Source organism: Mya arenaria, chromosome 8, assembly GCF_026914265.1.
Source record: "Mya arenaria isolate MELC-2E11 chromosome 8, ASM2691426v1".
Lineage (NCBI taxonomy): Eukaryota > Metazoa > Mollusca > Bivalvia > Myida > Myidae > Mya > Mya arenaria.
Window position 1 is genome coordinate 15754777 of NC_069129.1, and position 20177 is coordinate 15774953.

At 37.5% G+C, this 20177-nt stretch overlaps 1 protein-coding gene across 1 annotated transcript in view; it reads left to right on the plus strand.

Moving 5' to 3' along the window:
* Nucleotides 1-281: 281 nt before the first annotated feature.
* The window catches only part of LOC128243999 (DC-STAMP domain-containing protein 2-like), a 38591-nt gene continuing 18695 nt past the window's right edge, over nucleotides 282-20177 (plus strand). Inside the window, exons 1-11 of the mRNA XM_052962015.1 lie at nucleotides 282-400; nucleotides 4122-4264; nucleotides 4777-4959; nucleotides 5216-5386; nucleotides 6061-6162; nucleotides 7571-7691; nucleotides 9353-9426; nucleotides 9665-9730; nucleotides 11259-11362; nucleotides 12085-12194; nucleotides 17283-17440. Coding sequence (XP_052817975.1) covers nucleotides 282-400; nucleotides 4122-4264; nucleotides 4777-4959; nucleotides 5216-5386; nucleotides 6061-6162; nucleotides 7571-7691; nucleotides 9353-9426; nucleotides 9665-9730; nucleotides 11259-11362; nucleotides 12085-12194; nucleotides 17283-17440 — 1351 coding nt within the window. The remainder of the gene's footprint in view (nucleotides 401-4121; nucleotides 4265-4776; nucleotides 4960-5215; nucleotides 5387-6060; nucleotides 6163-7570; nucleotides 7692-9352; nucleotides 9427-9664; nucleotides 9731-11258; nucleotides 11363-12084; nucleotides 12195-17282; nucleotides 17441-20177) is intronic.

Consider the following 20177-nt stretch of genomic DNA (forward strand, 5'->3'; position numbering starts at 1 on the left):
ATATGTTGTATATTATGTAAAGTCAACAGTTGTAAACGACCTTGGTGCATGCGTTTTTCATGAACAGCAAGATCAAATGTTTAAAAAAATATCAAAGCGCAAAATATTATTATCCTTGACAAATTTAGTATTTTATTAGTATCCGTTTTGTTTTCTAAATTTAAGGAGATTCTCTGGTGCCGCATAATAAACTACCAATGCCTACGTTTTAACACGATGACGTCATTCTTCACATTCGCGTGAAACTATGTTTTGTTTATGTTTCAAAATAAACGAAAACCATGGCCACTATACAGAAAATCATTCAAGCTATCAAGATAAAATTGATATTGAATCGCTTATCGAAGGCAAAGGAAAACGCCATGAGAGAATTCCTTGGATTGCCTCCTAAAATGTCATGGTAATTTATAATTCTGCATCTTTGAGTTTGAGTTTGACAAACGACACGAACGATAGTCGATACTGACTGCCAAATACTACATTTGGGGACATGATCATTAATTAACAGATTAGCATAACAACATGAATAATTCCAAATATGTTTGGATTAAATGTCCAAATTATTTGATAACTCTCGGTGAACTCATATGCCTTTATTATTATTCTTATTCTTATTATTATTATTATTATTATTATTATTATTATTATTATTATTATTACTACCATTATTATTATTAGTAGTAGTAGTAGTAGTATCCATCCAATGAAACATTAATATCATCCAATAGCATTACCACTCGAAACATATCAACAGGCGAATTAATTCCACTAAAAATGCCCTCCCCCATTCAACCTCAACAAACCAACCTCATCCAACAACAATAACATTCCCCCCTATTCAACCTAAAACAAACCAACCTCATCCAACAACAATACCACTCCCCTATTCAACCCCAACAAACCAACCTTATCTTACAACAATACCACTCCCCAATTCAACCTCAAACAAACCAACCCTATCTTACAACAATACCACTCCCCAATTCAACCTCAAACAAACCAACCCTATCTTACAACAATACCACTCCCCAATTCAACCTCAAACATACCACCCATATCTTACAACAATACCACTCCCCAATTCAACCTCAAACAAACCAACCCTATCTTACAACAATACCACTCCCCAATTCAACCTCAAACATACCACCCATATCTTACAACAATACCACTCCCCAATTCAACCTCAAACAAACCAACCCTATCTTACAACAATACCACTCCCCAATTCAACCTCAAACATACCACCCATATCTTACAACAATACCACTCCCCAATTCAACCTCAAACAAACCAACCCTATCTTACAACAATACCACTCCCCAATTCAACCTCAAACAAACCAACCATATCTTACAACAATACCACTCCCCAATTCAACCTCAAACAAACCAACCCTATCTTACAACAATACCACTCCCCAATTCAACCTCAAACATACCACCCATATCTTACAACAATACCACTCCCCAATTCAACCTCAAACAAACCAACCCTATCTTACAACAATACCACTCCCCGATTCAACCTCAAACAAACCAACCCTATCTTACAACAATACCACTCCCCATTTCAAACAAACCAACCCTATCTTACATCAATGCCACTCACCAATTCAACCTCAAACAAACCAACCCTATCTTACAACAATACCACTCCCCAATTCAACCTCAAACAAACCAACCCTATCTTACAACAATACCACTCCCCAATTCAACCTCAAACAAACCAACCATATCTTACAACAATACCACTCCCCAATTCAACCTCAAACATACCAACCATATCTTACAACAATACCACTCCCCGATTCAACCTCAAACATACCACCCATATCTTACAACAATACCACTCCCCAATTCAACCTCAAACAAACCAACCCTATCTTACAACAATACCACTCCCCAATTCAACCTCAAACATACCACCCATATCTTACAACAATACCACTCCCCAATTCAACCTCAAACAAACCAACCCTATCTTACAACAATACCACTCCCCAATTCAACCTCAAACAAACCAACCCTATCTTACAACAATACCACTCCCCAATTCAACCTCAAACAAACCAACCCTATCTTACAACAATACCACTCCCCAATTCAATCTCAAACATACCACCCATATCTTACAACAATACCACTCCCCAATTCAACCTCAAACAAACCAACCCTATCTTACAACAATACCACTCCCCGATTCAACCTCAAACAAACCAACCCTATCTTACAACAATACCACTCCCCATTTCAAACAAACCAACCCTATCTTACATCAATGCCACTCACCAATTCAACCTCAAACAAACCAACCCTATCTTACAACAATACCACTCCCCAATTCAACCTCAAACAAACCAACCCTATCTTACAACAATACCACTCCCCAATTCAACCTCAAACAAACCAACCATATCTTACAACAATACCACTCCCCAATTCAACCTCAAACATACCAACCATATCTTACAACAATACCACTCCCCGATTCAACCTCAAACAAACCAACCCTATCTTACAACAATACCACTCCCCGATTCAACCTCAAACAAACCAACCCTATCTTACAACAATACCACTCCCCAATTCAACCTCAAACAAACCAACCCTATCTTACAACAATGCCACTCCCCAATTCAACCTCAAACAAACCAACCCTATCTTACAACAATGCCACTCCCCAATTCAACCTCAAACAAACCAACCCATTCCAACAACAATACCATCCCCCATTTAGCCTCAAACAAACCAACCCTATCTAACAACAATACCATCCCCCATTTAGCCTTAAACAAACCAACCCTATCTAACAACAATACCATCCCCCATTCTAACAACACTAACACTCCGCCATTCAACCTCAACAAACAATCCCCATTCAATAGCAATACCATTGCCCGTTTAACCACAACACAGCAAGGTTAGTCAGCTACTCTCTTTAAGTAGCAAAACGGCTTAACATTTTATGTTATGTTATCAAATTTACTCTTCAATCCCAAAAATCCAATAGCAGCCCCATTCAATAGAAATACCACTCCAACACTCTACCTCAACATAAACTCATCCCTAAGCATTACTTCTCCTCTTTAATCCACAGCATACCAACTTCATACAATAGCAATACTTCTCCCGTTTAATCCACAACAAACCAACCTCATACAATAGCAATACTTCTCCCGTTTAATCCACAACAAACCAACCTCATACAATAGCAATACTTTTCCCGTTTAATACACAACAAACCTACCTCATACAATACCAATACTTCTCCCGTTTAATCCTCAACAAACCAACCTCATACAATAGCAATACTTCTCCCGTTTAATCCACAACAAACCTACCTCATACAATACCAATACTTCTCCCGTTTAATCCTCAACAAACAAAAAGAAAAATACTCCCCCCCCCCTCAACCTCATTAAACCAACCCCATTCAATATTGATACCATTCATACCTTTAACCTCAACAAACCAACCCCAGCTGGTAACGATGCCACTCCCACTTCAACTTTATTAAATCAACTTCATCTTACAGCAGAACCACTCACCCCTTCCTCATTAACACACCATTCCAATCCAACAGCAATACTAGAACCATCTCCTTCATTAACAAACCAACCCCATCAACTGGGAAAACCACTCATCCCTTTAACATAACTAAACCAACCCATAGTAATAGAACCTTAACAAGCCTGCAACCTCATCTAATGACAAAACAATTCCTCCCTTTAACCTCAGGAAACCAAACCCTACATACATGTATAGCAATACACCGTTTCACCGTCCCCAAACCTGTCACACCAATTCCCAATAGTGATTGGTGCCCCCCCCCCACAGCTTCCTTAAAACAATCCTACCTTATAGCATTTCCAACCCTTTAAATCTTACAAACAAGCAAACCAATAGTAATGTCATTCACTCCTTTATTCTCGAATCACCCCGCCCAATAACAAATCCAATTCCTGTACTTAACTCAGTTCACTGTATACTCAGAAGAATGCTCGGAATACCTTGCTAGATTCGGAAGAAAAGCACTTGAAAATCATACTTAAGATAGCAAAATCTGACTTCTTCATGTTTAATGAAATACGACGACTAAGCCCATGTATTCGATGCCAGGTACGATGACTGCACGTCCACCGTGAGCATGTGTATCAAAGATAAGCTGTGTCTCGTGTTCTGCCCGTGCTGCATGTACGACCGGAACCGCCATCAGAAAGTCCCCTCGTGTTGGAACAGCCTGTTTCTCAAGGAGTTTGTAGGTAAATGAGACCGAAATAAAAAACACATTTTCAAATTATAATTATGCTTTTGTACACAACGCAGTCAAAGCTAGAATAAGGAATCATTCCTATATATGATGTTGGTATATATATATATATATATATATATATATATATATATATATATATATATATATATATATATATATATATTCCTTTACAGCTAAGATTGCTTTCGTCTCGAGCGATTTATGAGGGTCCGGCTTTCTTTGCGGAGTGGTTCTGACGCTACCTAGAAGTCTATACGTAGTCTATGCTCAAATACTAGTACCAGCAATACGCTACAATGGAGCTAGCAGCCTTCTTTTTATGGACACTTAACTATTCTTTCCGGCCCTGATTGCAGGATTCCAAGGCGGATTGCTACTTCACGTATGGTGGCCCTTCTCTTGTCCATCTTTCGGCCAGCCCGTACCCACGGGATCGACGGTTTTCACCTCCGTAGTTCTAAGGGAGGATATGATGCTGTAACGTTTCATTCATGATTTCAGGCTTCCTTGGCGGGGTTCTGCTGACGCTGCTAGTCTATCTCATGATGATATTCCAGCTAGAAGTTCCGGCCAGAAAGGCAGCGTACATTTCTGCAGTCCTAGGAGCGGCACTGACGCTCTTCCTCGCCTTTTCACAACTCGCCCGCTGTCTTGTGCTCTTGATGCTTCCGCAGTTATTCTCCAGTGAGTTATTCTTGAATATTGTACATTTTTCAAGGATTTCTTATTTAATGGTTTACCTTTGTTGATTTGTTTTGAAGGTCTAAAATTATGCTGAATTGATTGTAGATGGCCGAAATTATTATGCACATACATTTTATTTACAAGTTAGCCTCGATCGTTTGCAAATTCATGTTTGTCCAACTCTGCTTGATGTATATTCTACAATTAGTACATGTAAATATTTGTATATACCAATATTATTTACATTGTACCCTAGGTAAGGGCCGTATGTTGCTACTCATATATGCACTGATCCTAGCCATGAACAATCCGTTACGGAACGTTAACCGCAACATTAACGTCATGTCCCAGAGTACGACGTGCGGGCAAGAAATGGCTCTCAACGAGACAAAGGAGCTCGTTAAAGCAGCCGTTGCACCTATGCAAGGTACAGTCACTACAGTATAACCTGTTCGCCCGTCCACCTGTTTCTAACGGACACCTCTTGTAACCGGCAACTGCAAGTTTCACCCGTACGGTTTTACTTTCCTAAGAACATATATTTGTTGAATGAAGACCTGTCTAATTTAAACCCTGCGGCCACTTGTCTGCAATCTTACGAAGCCATACCGTATGTAAATGTAAATAATTATTATAAACAAGTATGCCAATCCGAGATTAGTGGAACATTGATGTAGATGTACATGCATTGATTCATTTTATAGTTAATTGCATGCTTTATACACATAATTCATAACCATGACCTGTTCCAAAATATGAGCGTTTCCAGAATTGCGTATGCGTGCGTTTAAAAAAAATGGTTTCTGAGAAAACCAGTAGTTGACCACTGGGAAAGCACACACAATGAATCACTGTACAAAGGTGTTGCCATGTTTGATCAAGCTTGCCCCAGGTTGCGCCTCTAAAGTGTGACCCCTTATGTCCTATCCTGAACCACCCTATTTATTGTAGCGCTGCATTTTGTAACTGATGTTGTTGTGCTTTGTTCTAACCTGAACACAATACTCGAAACTGTTCAGTCACTGAGCACTGTATGTTAATTTTTGATAGGGGAAATTTAACGGGAAGCCTTGTCACCCTGTTGCACTTTGGTTCTTTCAGGAATAATGGACAGCGTGGACAAGGTGTTGGGAAAACTAACCGACTTCGCCAACACGTTAAAAGCAACATACACAACGTTGAAGAAAACGGTATCCGAAATTGGTATGTCTTCCGTATATATCGTGAAATATATCATTCATGTATAATTATATGAGTTTCGTTTAGTTTATAATCATTTCAGTTAATTCATTTAAAGAGATACGTATATGAATTACGTAGAATTAACCCACCATATATGCATTAATACACTTTAATGGCAATCAAGTTAGACTTAGTAAAATACATTGAAACACTACAGTTCAATAATACTATCATTTAATTTATTACGAACTACTTCTACTGATGTACGGTTTGTACCGGCATACATCCGAGGCATTCGGAATCCGTGGCCATTTTTATCGAAAACAACCTCGGATGTATGCCGGTACATCAGTTGAAGTAGTTCGATTTTTTTTAAATTTTTATCATTAATAGAATGTAGTGTTTAAGCTTGTATTTATTGATCTAAGTTTAAATTGATTGCCAGTGAAGTGTATTATTGCAAACATAATGAAGATTCCCAAGAGTTAAGTCATTAAGTTTAACTGCTTAAATTAAATTACTACGCGATCTACATGCAACGGACTTAAACATACCGATTTCTAAGTATGTAAAGCGTCCAAATATATATCCGAGGTTGTTTTCGATAAAAATGGCCGAGGAGCTCCGAATGACATCCGAGGTTGTTTTCGAAGAAAAAAGGTCGAGGAGTTCCGAAATTTCCCTCGTATGGGTTTTTGTTCTCTCTCATTCGAAACTCCTCGGCAATTTTCCATGAAATTGATTGCCATCAAAGTGTATCATTGCATAGATAACTATGATTTCCAAGAGTAAAGTCATTAATTTTAACTGCTATATTGAAATTACTACGCGATCTACTTGCAGCGTAGTTGAAGAGTTTTGATTTCTGACATTGTAAACCGTCCACACAGTTACATCCGAGGTTGTTTTCGATCGAAAATGGCCGAGGAATTTCCGAATGGTTCTCTCTTTTACACTTCTGCGGTGGGTCTAAGCAATAATAGAGCCAATGGGAAAGGGTATACCTTAGACATTCTTAAACATTCGGAACACCACACCTCGGATATTTTTCATAGAAAACAAACTCGGATGTAAATGGACATTTTACAATGTCAGAATTCTTTACGTTTAACTACGCTGCAAGTGGCTGCAATTAGCTCGCGTAGTAATTTCGATTTAGCAGTAATGTTAAGCCTTACACGAATATGACTTTACTCTTAGGAATCTTAATTATTTATGCAATTAAACACGTCACTGGCAATCAATTTAACTAATTATTATTTAAAAATTACAAGTCAAAACACTGCAATTAATATATATTATTATTATTAATTATACGAACTACTTTTACTAATGAACCAGTTGGCATACATCGATGCTCGTCGTATTGCGGAGATGGTCGAAGTGTTCCGATTGACTAAAACTACCACATCTTATGTTCCTTCAACAGGCGCGGTTATCAAGCGTGTGGCTCAATGGCTTAAGAGTACGGTGGACACGTGTAATAGAAAGATGGGCTCGCCATACCGGAAGTGTAAAAACCTGTTTGAAGACGCATACAACGATTGCAAGTAAAAACTTTGAAGTTGCTATTTTGACGGATTAAAGGTGTTAATTGTATCCCCCCCCCCCTCCCCGCTCCCCCAGGTCCGGTTAATTGCGGGGACGTTCGGTCCAGCCAATCCCGGGTAAAATTCCCGTCCTGCGGGGAAAACTGCTGGTTAAATCCCCGCCAAATGCCCCCGCAGCCAGGGATATATAGGGAAGGCCCATTCCCCGCTATTTTTTTCGGAGCTAAAACAAAACCGCCGCATTCATTCAGCACTGCGGGGCCACCTGAAAGGTAAAACACAGTCCATTTCCACCACTATCCCCGGTATTGCCGGACCTGGGGGCGTGGTTACAATTGAATGGTGCATTATAGTAAGGCTAATTTTCCATGACTTCGTATGCGCACTCCGTGTACGTGTTCTGTATCCGCAAAATTCGAAACGAAAACTCATTGACGATATTCCATGAGTTCGTATGCGCACTCCGTGTACGTGTTCTGTATCCGCAAAATTCGAAACGAAAACTCATTGACGATATTCCATGACTTCGTATGCGCACTCCGTGTACGTGTTCTGTATCCGCAAAATTCGAAACGAAAACTCATTGACGATATTCCATGATTCGTGTGCGCGTCTGCGCCGATCCATTCGCTTCCGTGAAAAACCGAGCATTGAGCGATTTTTCACGCACATGAAGATCATTTGCGGACGTGACACCACTTAAAACCCCCAGATGTTATGAATTTTCATTATTGAACTAGTCAGAGAATGATCTATTATGTACGACCAATCAATGAGAGTATTGCAACTCAACCATTTTATATTTCTCTGAAGTCACTTTAAAAATTTCGGGGTTTTTTTTGCGGTTTATTTGATCGTGTTTTCTAACGGCTGTAGATTTATTTCAGTTTTATCCTATCACACACCAAGGGCGGATCCTGGATTCGACGTCAAAAGGGGGTGTACCATAGGGGCGTAACCTTTTAACTTGCGCCCCTCCCTCAGATCTGAATTTTTAGTATTTTGGTTTCAATTTTTGCATGGGCGTTTGAGGGTACTCCTCCAAAAAGATTTAAACAATTGCTAGTCCGAAATGGTACATCGTTGGCGTATTTTATTACTATTTTTCCACCTATATTGAAATAAAAAGTAAACTTGGACGAGTTTAGGGGAGGGCGCGCAACGGGTGGTTTTCCGTGACTGAAATTGTAATGGAAAATTGCGATGCACATGGTTTTACGTATTTATATGTTAGTTATGTTATTTAGTTGGATGCAAACAAAACACTAATTATTTCTCAAAAACCAAAACCATTTCTTCTTTCCAGGGAACACGATGCTTTTACATCTTCCCCTTGCTGCTTTTTCGTGTCTTCAAAGAAAAATGGTGGGGTCATAATTTTCAAACTCAAATAAAAAAAAACATAAAAAATCCTTACAATTCCAAACTTAAAATTACGATGCCAAAAATGTAAAAGATTATTGAAAAAAATCTCATTAATATGCACTCTGTACTATCTATATATATCAATACAGAACAAATGTTTTTTACGAGATTTGTTCACATTTTTGGCATCTTCATTTTTAATTTGGAATTGTAAGATTATGTTATTTTATTTAAAAAAAATGAGTTTGAAAAACCTGTGCCAGTGCTTGTATCATACTATTTAATGTTTTATTCAGGAAAAAGCTTGGCGCAATGGGATTTCTGTGCGAGATAGCTAGCTTAGTTGGTAAAGTGTGCAACGTTGTCAGGGGTAGGTAAAACACCAAGGAAATCGATTACCTTTCTTTAACCGTTTATTTGCAAAAGAAAAATGTTAAGCTGGTTCATTATAAAGTATGTGAAAAAGGTATCAATACATTTTATGAACAAAGTTTAATACTATGATAAATATATATATGAAAAAATAAACATTTAAATCCAGTTTATACTAAATGCAGTATAAAGTTTGTATATGTACTATATATTTACTTTTTACATGCATATTACAGTCGGTGAGCTGCTGTGCTTTATCGTAGACGCCATACGACGACTGCTGGAGTCGGCTATTGACCTTCGTAAGTCCCCCATCCTCGCTATCTTTCTCAAGATAGACCGTGATGATTTTACTCCCGATTAAGATTGCTCCTCAAAATCAAATAAAACACGAGCGGTTTAAACGTTCTAATTTTTGGCCTTCCCCACCCACTTTTGAACAACGGAAGGCCCTGAAATTAAGCAATAACACGCAGAGCGGTTTAACTTGAGGCAAAATACTTCTTGGCTACATAAAGGGAGAGCTAGTGAGTCAAATAAGTCCGAACACCAAATAAGTTCATCAGTTCATTTTGTTTTTCTACGGAACTTTCTCGGCCCGGACCCTCGCTGCGCTCGCTTCCTTTTCTGTGGATCGCCAAAATGAACTCTTATGTATACTTAGCCAGGGATACATGTAAAAATGCAGAGCTGATAGCCATAATGATGGGCCATTTGAGAGACTGTGTTGTTGATAGCAGACATGTAATGTCCGTGGCTTTGGTGCTTTATTTGTGGCTAAGTGTAATTTGATATCTAAAAGTGACTCGCTCATGGTTTGTAAAATGCACTTTCTTATTACGGAATAAAGTGTGGCAAATCATTAGGAGTGTTAAAAATAAGATACTGAATGCTCAAACCCTTTTGCAAATGTTTATATTTGCTCAAATATTGTCTTTGAGGACCACAAATTTCATAAGCATTACTAACGGCTTTGAGTGATTCGTTCTTGCGTGATTGGTTATCATCATCACGTGATGTTCACAATGTCGTAGGTTCGCATCCTAATTTTTTATACCTGAATGGGTTTTTTTTCTGCAATTTCGATATCTCAGAGTTAAATAATGATAAGTATTTTGTGATGCATTACCGGGAAAACTATTGTTTGACCAAAAACATGAGCGAGTCCCTGTAATATCTTGTTTACATCAATGCTTCATAACAAAGCGTTTGTCATTCAAGGAAGGAAGTGCTAACCAAAATACTTGGTATATTTATAGTAAAAGGATGATTTTTTCTCTCCTTTTTTAAAGAAATTAAATATTAAGCTTTGAAGGCATGTTGCATACGTAGTTTATGCTCAGCCATTGTGACCATTGATGTACAAATGTACATGGACTGTTTCTTATTGAATCCACAAACTAATTTATAGCATTCTCCACAAATCTGACAAATAAAATTCAAACTATTTAAACAACTGTTACCGTGTTGGAATCGTGAAGTTGGTTCTTAAATGTTCACTTGAAGTTGGGTTTTCTGTGAAATGTTTTGTCAACACGAGATTGTCCGGTTAGTGCAGTGGTTAGTGAACTCGCTTCTCACCTAGGCGACCCGGGTTTGATTCCCGTGCTGGGTACATGCGAGTTTGGTTTGTGGTCGGACAAGCGGGTTTTCTCCGGTACTCCGGTTTCCCCCACAATACAGCACCATTCTCTCGCGCAACATCGTGCTAACGAGAGAGATTAATATAAGTTTCAACAATTGTTTTACAATCGTTGTAAAAAAATAAGTTTAAATTAAATTAACATATAAGGGTTTCCGCGATTCCATATACACAAATTATCACTGCAGCTACTCAGCGTGTGCTGAAGGACGCAGAGGAAATGTTTTACTTCAACGTCTCCTTAAACTACACCTTCAACTACACGTTCAGCCAGTCCCGTTCCTACAAGCAGGTGTTGTTGATGTAGAGGTTGTTGTTGTTGTTGTTGTTGTTGTTGTTGTTGTTGTTGTATCCCTTAGCTACATGTTCAACTACACCTTCAACTACACGTTCAGCCAGTCCCGCTCTTACAAGCAGGTGTTGTTGTTGTTGTTGTTGTTGTTGTTTCCCTAAACAACGCATTCCACTACACGTTCAACCAGTCTCTCTCCTACAATTAGGTGTTGTTGTTGTTGTTGTTGTTGTTGTTGTTGTTTCCCTAAACAACGCATTCCACTACACCTTCAGCCAGTCTCTCTCCTACAATTAGGTGTTGTTAATGTTGTTGTTTTTGTTGTTTTCCTTAGCTGCATGTTCAACACATTCAAATAGTTCAACGCCTACATGTAGTTGTTGTTGTTGTTGTTATTGTTTCCATAAACTACAAATTTCACTTCACGTTAAGCCATTCTTGTACCTTCAAGCAGGTTATGTTGCATTAGTTCATTTTTGTGTATATTATTATGAACATGTTTACATGTTTTGCGTCATATGGGGGCAGTTCAAGGATTTTACGCTTAAGAAAGAAGCATATGGCGTGCCCCCTCTCTCTCTCTGTTTCCTTTTAATCTTAAAAAGGCTTCTACTGAGGTTTGCCCTGAGAAAAACATTGTTATTTATGCATATTTGTTTTACCATATGGACAAGAATCTGAATTTGCTATGCTAATAACATATAATATTTATGACTAATCAGATAAAAGAAGACATAAGCAGGGAAATACACGCCCACCTGGACATGTTTGTTGACGCCATCGGGGTCTTCAGGAACGTCATGGTCCTCACTGCGCTGTTTGTTATCATCAAGTACGTATCTGTTATAAATAACATGTTCTACCATGCTGTTCAGTTAGTTTTATCAGTCAAATAACAAGTTTTGCAACTATTAAGTCTACTTTAAAATCAATTGTGCTTATCTTCTTTTGATAAAAACCGAATACTTCACTGCAAAACCGAATACTTCACTGCAAACAACAGCAAACATTAAACTTTAAATAATTATGTGATATAAAAAATACTTTCGTACAAAATCTTTAAACATTAATTCAATGTGATATCATCTAATTAACACATTTTTAAATTCTCTGACTTACTAAACACTAACATATTGCATAATAAATTTGCGGTACGTTCTTATTGGGTAATTTTTTTATGCATGTATATTCTGATTCTCCTTCGCACAAAAACTGCATAAAACTTCGTCGCCCAACATAAAAGGTGTTTATACATATCCGTATAGTGCCCGTGTAAGTGCATAAGCCGTCGAAAAGATAAATAATGCAAAAAAATCAATAACAAATAGCTAAAATAGGTACAAGAATGGTACACTTGGACTGGAAACACAGTTTTAAGTCACGCATTTTTCTATTTTCACTTTGTAAACAATCAATCGCTCAGCTTATACAGTCAATAACTTTTTTGTTAAGGCCTCCACAAACAAAATTTAAAAAACCGAGAGACGCTTATACGTGTGGTCTCCGGGTAGGCGTATTTACACGTATATTGCGAGAAAGGTGATGTAACTTACTTAAAAGGTGAAAATACCCTCCTGAAACACCGAAATTCATTCAAACGCCGCCAATTTATTCTGCTCCACACAATTCCCTCACTTAAAATTCGGCAAACACAAAACACGTTGGACCCCCTGATATATGTGACGTAATTAATCACGTAGTATACACATACTGATTTACACATATATTCGTACTTAGTGATAACCATTGATTTCTTCACTCATTTTTAGGTAAAATGCGTACTTAACGCTGTAAACAACAAGCTTACATGTTTATCATTTTCTGTCGGTCAAATGGACAGAACCTTTTACAATTTTACTCGGACCGGGTTTACTCGGACCGGGTTTAGGTTTACCGGTCAGGACCGTCGGACCAATGATTTTCCCGTTGTCTGATTAAGCTTGGGATTATTTAACTAGTTGCCATTAAATGGTTTTCATAGCAAAATTAAAGCGCAATATTTACACCTCGACTTCAATTCCTTAGATGAACTCACAGTTACTTGGTATTTGGACTGCACTTTTGGCCAGTCGATCTACCTGATTCGAGCGATTGGTCCCTAGGGTGATCTCTTGGAATGAGAATCATAAACAATGTGTTCTAGTACTCCACGATTCACATTATAAACAAATAATCCACTTTTAGTCGTTTATTTTTTACATATTAAATATTTTAATAGTTCATACAATCTTTGAATAGATACCGAGTAACTGTGAATGAACTGTCGGCAATTGCTGTCAGGGGTGTAAAAATTAATTTAAGTAGCAGGGGATATCCCAAAAGTAGGCGGGGGAGGGGGGGGGGGGTCTGGATGTCCTCCCCAAGTTAGGGTCAAGGGGGCATTATGACCACTGTGGGATGATTTTAAACCTTTTTCAACCAAAATTCCTAGTCTTCTGGTGCATGTTTATTTTGTAACAGGGAACCTTACCAAAATGTACTTGAATATATATGATACTGAATCTGAGTACTCACCCCTTACCCCCCCCCCCCCCACCCCCACCCCCCACCAGTGAGGGCTAGCTAATAAACCATATTACCGTCAGATTCAGGATAATATTGTAACATTCCAGACCACATGCCTTGCAATTTGCTATTAATTCCCTCCTAATAATATATATATATATATATATATGTTTTTTCTTCTTTACCATTGGCAATGGTACTTTCAACCACTGAATCACTCTGAGGCTCTGAAAATTAAACATCTAACTTCATTTTCTGTGGTACTAGATATTTCACCTGCAGCTAACTTATTTCGGTTTAAAAACCAAAATAAATATCTAGACACTTTGTGACTTTTAAGGCGTACAAAATTACACACAACGTGCTCAAATTCAGCAAAATTATGGATTATTTTTAGCAATGACATCACCACAAGCTTGTTTCAATTTGTTTACACCCGGGTAACACGCATATATATATAACTAAAGGACCATAGCGTAAATGGTTATAGTACTAACAGAAAGCCAGACACGCTCATGTTGCAAACTTACTACGCTTATTTGATTATTCTTTGCAAATCATTAACTTAAAAAAACATCCGCAGAGAGGGATGCAACAAATGAGGTCATATATCGAGCTAATGTCGTATTGTATTTGCGATGCTGGAAAACCCAAACCTAGTACTTAAAAACATCCCAGAGGGGGATGAGACTAATGACGTCACATATTAAGCTAATGCTGTATTGTAGTCGGTACGCGGGGCAACCAAAATAAACAATACCAACAATCTGGGATTTAAACGAATGTAAACATAAAAAACATGACAAAAAAATGACAGATTTTATTTTTGTTGATGCGGGGAAAGTAACCGGGTGAAGATGCCAAAATAACCGGGTTATTTTACCGGCTCCCGGCCCATTTCTACACCCCTGTGCTGTTATTATCCGATGAACGCAACATCTTCGGATATGTTATGATACGCGAATCATCCCATAACAATATAACTAAATCAAAGCGCGAGGCGCTGAAAGACTATCTGCGGGCAAATATGTGAGAGTTGCAAATTTTATTTGAACTATGGGAATGGGTGAAGAGCACATAAATAAAAGTGAAAAATATGCCGACAGCGCTTGTGCCCACGGTGCTTTGATTAGATAGCATACGTTAGACAAATTTTATGAACTTACACGTTTTAATTCTTTAAGGAAAATGGTTTTATTTTTACGAGCAACTTTAGCAATAATACCTTTTAAAATGCAGACTTTATCAGATGGTCGTTTTCCCGCGGTGAGGACAAACATGTGTTCAGTTAATGTATGTAGAATCTATGTTTAGAATATAGGTCAGTTAATGAAGTTGAAACTATTTTTAGATTATCGGAACTATTCTGTTTTTATGAATTAGAATAGGATTGTGCTTTTTAAAGTTTATTAATAAATTTAATGTTATTTATGTTTAATATAAGTACCTGTGTAAAAACAGTACTAGTGTTGTTATAAATGCTTCCTACTCTTTGGATGTTAAACAGGTTTAATCCGAACTACTTATTTGCTTCACCAAACGTATGCATGACTCATTGTCGTATCAGGGCATGTGTGCTTATCTAAATTGAAAGCCTAATGTCTAAAACTATGCCAAGAATACACCGGAACGAAGCTTTTATGCAAAAATGAAAACATCTCATAAGAAATATAAACGCCTAAAATCATAGAATGAATAGTATCTTGTTATTGTGTAGCTGAGGTAAATTATAATGTATAGTATTTGAAGCATTAGCAATGCGAAACCTGAGATACAACTATTTTAACACTAAGACAATAATATTTTTTCTTATCTCATAAAAGTCAATAAAAAATCACCATTACAAATAAGCGTGCTTCAGGGTCACGTCAGGTTTAAATAACAAATCCTGCAGGCGATGGGACACTTGCGGTCGGTAATAATTTCTGGAACATCATGGGCTAAACTAGAGTGAATATCAATACTGTATGTTATCTTCCTACCAGAGCCTCCATTATCTTCACCCTCATTGATCTGATAAATATAACGATCTAAAAATAGTTATATTCTGCTAAAAATAAAACGCCGGGATACATAATTACAGCGCGGAAATAGCCGAACAAGCAAAAACTCATATTCGGACTGCAACACGACCAATCCATTTGTATGGTTTCGACGTCATTCTGCTAAAGATAGAGCGCATTGAGACAAAAAAAAATGGGTTAAAACGACATGAATAGAAGTAGTTCTTTAGAGTTTGTGGTCTTAAGACTACCGTCGCGCATGCGCAGATAGTCTAAAAACTACCGTTGTTTATTACCATTAATTTAAAGCTATTGGATATCCTAATTCTTGCATACCGGACGTGTATTTCCGGTCATGTGACCAGTGCTGGAAAACCCCATCTTACATACCCCATGTAAGATGAGTCGCGCGTAACAACGCGATACTACTTATTTCTTTTATTGTATGATTTATGAATAGTATATTATGCCATTTCAATTAAGCGCAGTCAAATATATATGTTTGCAAGACTTTTAATTAAAACTGAAAATAAATAATCGTAAAAAACGCTAGTTTTAGTTATTTAAAATTACTGCGCTCTATGACGTCAGTAAACAACGTCGCACGCGCTTTTTGGTGTAATTGTACAAAAGTTCGTTTTCAACGTCATTTTTTCCACAAATTGATAAATTAAGATATGCAAGAAAAAATATCAATCATGTGTTTCCGGTACGGATAGAAAATCCGACCCTCGGGCACGCTGCGTGGCCGGTAACTCGGCAAGCCTCGTTACCGGCTTACGCACGTGCCCTCGGGTCGGATTTTTCTATCCGTACCGGTAACACATGATAGATATTTATAATCAATCTCCGAGCCATCAACTATGAAGAAATCAGGCGCCAAACTTTCATTAAGAATCGCAGTGTTATTTTTCAACTTTGGGATACATGTACTTTCCTAATTTTTGACAACGATTTTATAAAAATAAACACTTACTTTTCATGGAATTTTTCTTTCAATTGATTGAGTAAAAGCCAATGTTCCACTTGGAGAGGTGAACGGTTAAACAGGTTTTTACGTCAACGGCACCCATAATCTCCCTTCAAACGGTCTGTACATTACGTTCACCGTAAACATGTAAAACGTGAATTCAGTAAAAAAAAATATTCATGGACATTTTCAAGTACAAATAATACTTGACAAGCAGTGTAACATTAATAGGTAGTTAGGTACCCATTTGATATAAATGGTATTTCTAATTTCTAAATTAGAATTTATTGGGTAGATTTATAATCATTAAAAACTAAACATGAATGATATTTTTATAGTACAATAAAGAAACAACAACATGTTATCTATTCTAGCAATTCTTTTGTTAAGATCTTATGTCGAATGATTAAAAGTTGTACCAATCCCCACTCTTTTCCACCAGGGCAGTTATGTACCGTCAGCGATGGCTATCGAACGACCGGTTCGACAACATTCACATAACGTTCACCGTCCGGGACCTAGACGAGCGGCGTAAGGACGCCAGCAAGCCCGGGATCGTTCCCCTGACGTACGAGGAGGAACGGAAATACATCGGCAGTCGTACGTTTATGAAACCCACTTGCGAACCAACCTACATCTATAATACATCACGGTTAAGTCCACAAAAGTTGGCTGACTAAAACGTTCAGTGTTTGAGATTATGGCTATAACCCATTAATAAATAGATTTATCGAGTTTCATTCTCGAAAGTATTATTGTTTATTAAAGAAACACTTTTTATAATTAATGCATTTAAATAAACTGCTCTGTTTTTTGAGAGAACATGTCGATGTACAGTGAACTGTAACACCACTAGTGTCGGCGGCGGTGTCGTCGTTGTGCTTAATATTAACACAAAACATGTTCTAGATATTAACATAAATCTTAGAACTACCCCAAAATGTGGCAAAACTCATATGTTATCAGCGACAAAGTTCTCGTAATCCGTGGACGAACTCACATGTTATCAGTGGCAATACTCACATATAACACGTGGCAATACTCAGATGTTTTCAGTGACAAAACTCACACGTTATTAGCGACATTACTCTCATGTTATCGGTAGCAATACTCACTTATTATCAGCGGAAATACTCCTATGTTACAAGTGGAAATACTCACATGCTATCAGTGGCAATACTCACATGTTATTAGTGGAAATACTAAAATGTTATCTGTGGCAATACTTACATGTTATCAGTGACAATACTCTCATGTTATTAGTGGAAATACTAACATGTTATCAGTGGCAATACTCACATGTTATCAATGACATTACTCACACGTTATTAGAGAAAATACTCACATGTTATCAGTTGCATTACCCACATGTTATCACTGTTAACAAGTGAGAACTGTCACTGATAGCATGTGAGTATTGCCACTGATAACATGTGAGTATTGTCTCAATATCGTGTGAGTATTGTCACTGATAACATGTGAGTATTGTCACTGATAATATGTTAGCCATTGACAATACTCACATGTTATCAGTGGCAATACTCACATGTTATCAGTGGTAATACTCACATGATATCAATGACAATACTCACACGTTATTAGAGACAATACTCTAATGTTATCAGTGGCAATACTTACATGTTACAAGTGGCAATACTCACATGTTATAAGTGACAATACTTGTAAGGTACCAGTGCCAATACTCACATGATATTAGTGACAATACTCACATGTTATCAGTGGCAATACTCACATGTTTTATTGACACTACTTACATGTTATCAGTGGCAATACTCACATGTTACCAGTGGAAATACTCATAGGTTATCAGTGACAATACTCCATGTTATCAATGGCAATACTCACATGTTGCAAGTGACAATATTCAAATACTACAAGTGGCAATATTAACATGTTATCAGTGACAATACTCAAATGTTGCAAGTGGCAAAATTCACATGATATCAGTGACAATACTCACATGTTGCAAGTGGCAAAACTCACATGTTATCAGTGACAATACTCACATGTTATCAGTGACAATACTCCATGTTTTCAGTTACAATACTCTGTGTTATCAGTCACAATTCTCCATGTTATCAGTGACAATTTCTCATGTTATCAGTGACAATACTCCATGTTATCAGTGACAATACTCACATGTTCCACTTCGCAGTACTCACATGTTATCAGTGACAATACACACATGTTATAAGTGACAATACTCCATGTTCTCAGTGGTAATACTCACATGTTGCAAGTTGCAAAACTCACATGTTATCAGTTACAATATTCACATGTTTTTAGTGACAATACTCACATGTTATCAGTGACAATACTCACATATTGCAATTGACAATACCCACATGATATCAGTGGCAATACTCACATGTTATCAGTGACAATACTCACATACTACAAGGCAATACTAACATGCTACAAGTGACAATACTCACATACTACAAGTGGCAATACTAACATGCTACAAGTGACAATACTCACATACTACAAGGCAATACTAACATGCTACAAGTGACAATACTCACATACTACAAGGCAATACTCACATACTACAAGTGACAATACTCACATACTACAAGTGGCAATACTCACATACTACAAGTGACAATACTCACATACTACAAGGCAATACTAACATGCTACAAGTGACAATACTCACATACTACAAGTGGCAATACTAACATGCTACAAGTGACAATACTCACATACTACAAGGCAATACTCACATGCTACAAGTGACAATTCTCACATACTACAAGTGGCAATACTAACATGCTACAAGTGAAAATACTCACATACTACAAGTGGCAATACTAACATGCTACAAGTGACAATACTCACATACTACAAGTGGCAATACTAACATGCTACAAGTGGCAATACTCACATGCTACAAGTGACAATACTCACATACTATACAAGTGACAATTCTCACATACTACAAGTGGCAATACTCACAGACTACAAGTGACAATACTCACATACTACAAGTGGCAATACTCACATACTACAAGTGACAATACTCACATACTACAAGTGACAATACTCACATACTACAAGTGGCAATACTCACATACTACAAGTGACAATACTCACATACTACAAGTGACAATACTCACATACTACAAGTGGCAATACTCACATACTACAAGTGACAATACTCACATACTACAAGTGACAATACTCACATACTACAAGTGACAATACTCACAAACTACACAAGTGGCAATACTCACATACTACAAGTGACAATACTCACATACTACAAGTGACAATACTCACATACTACAAGTGACAATACTCACATACTATACAA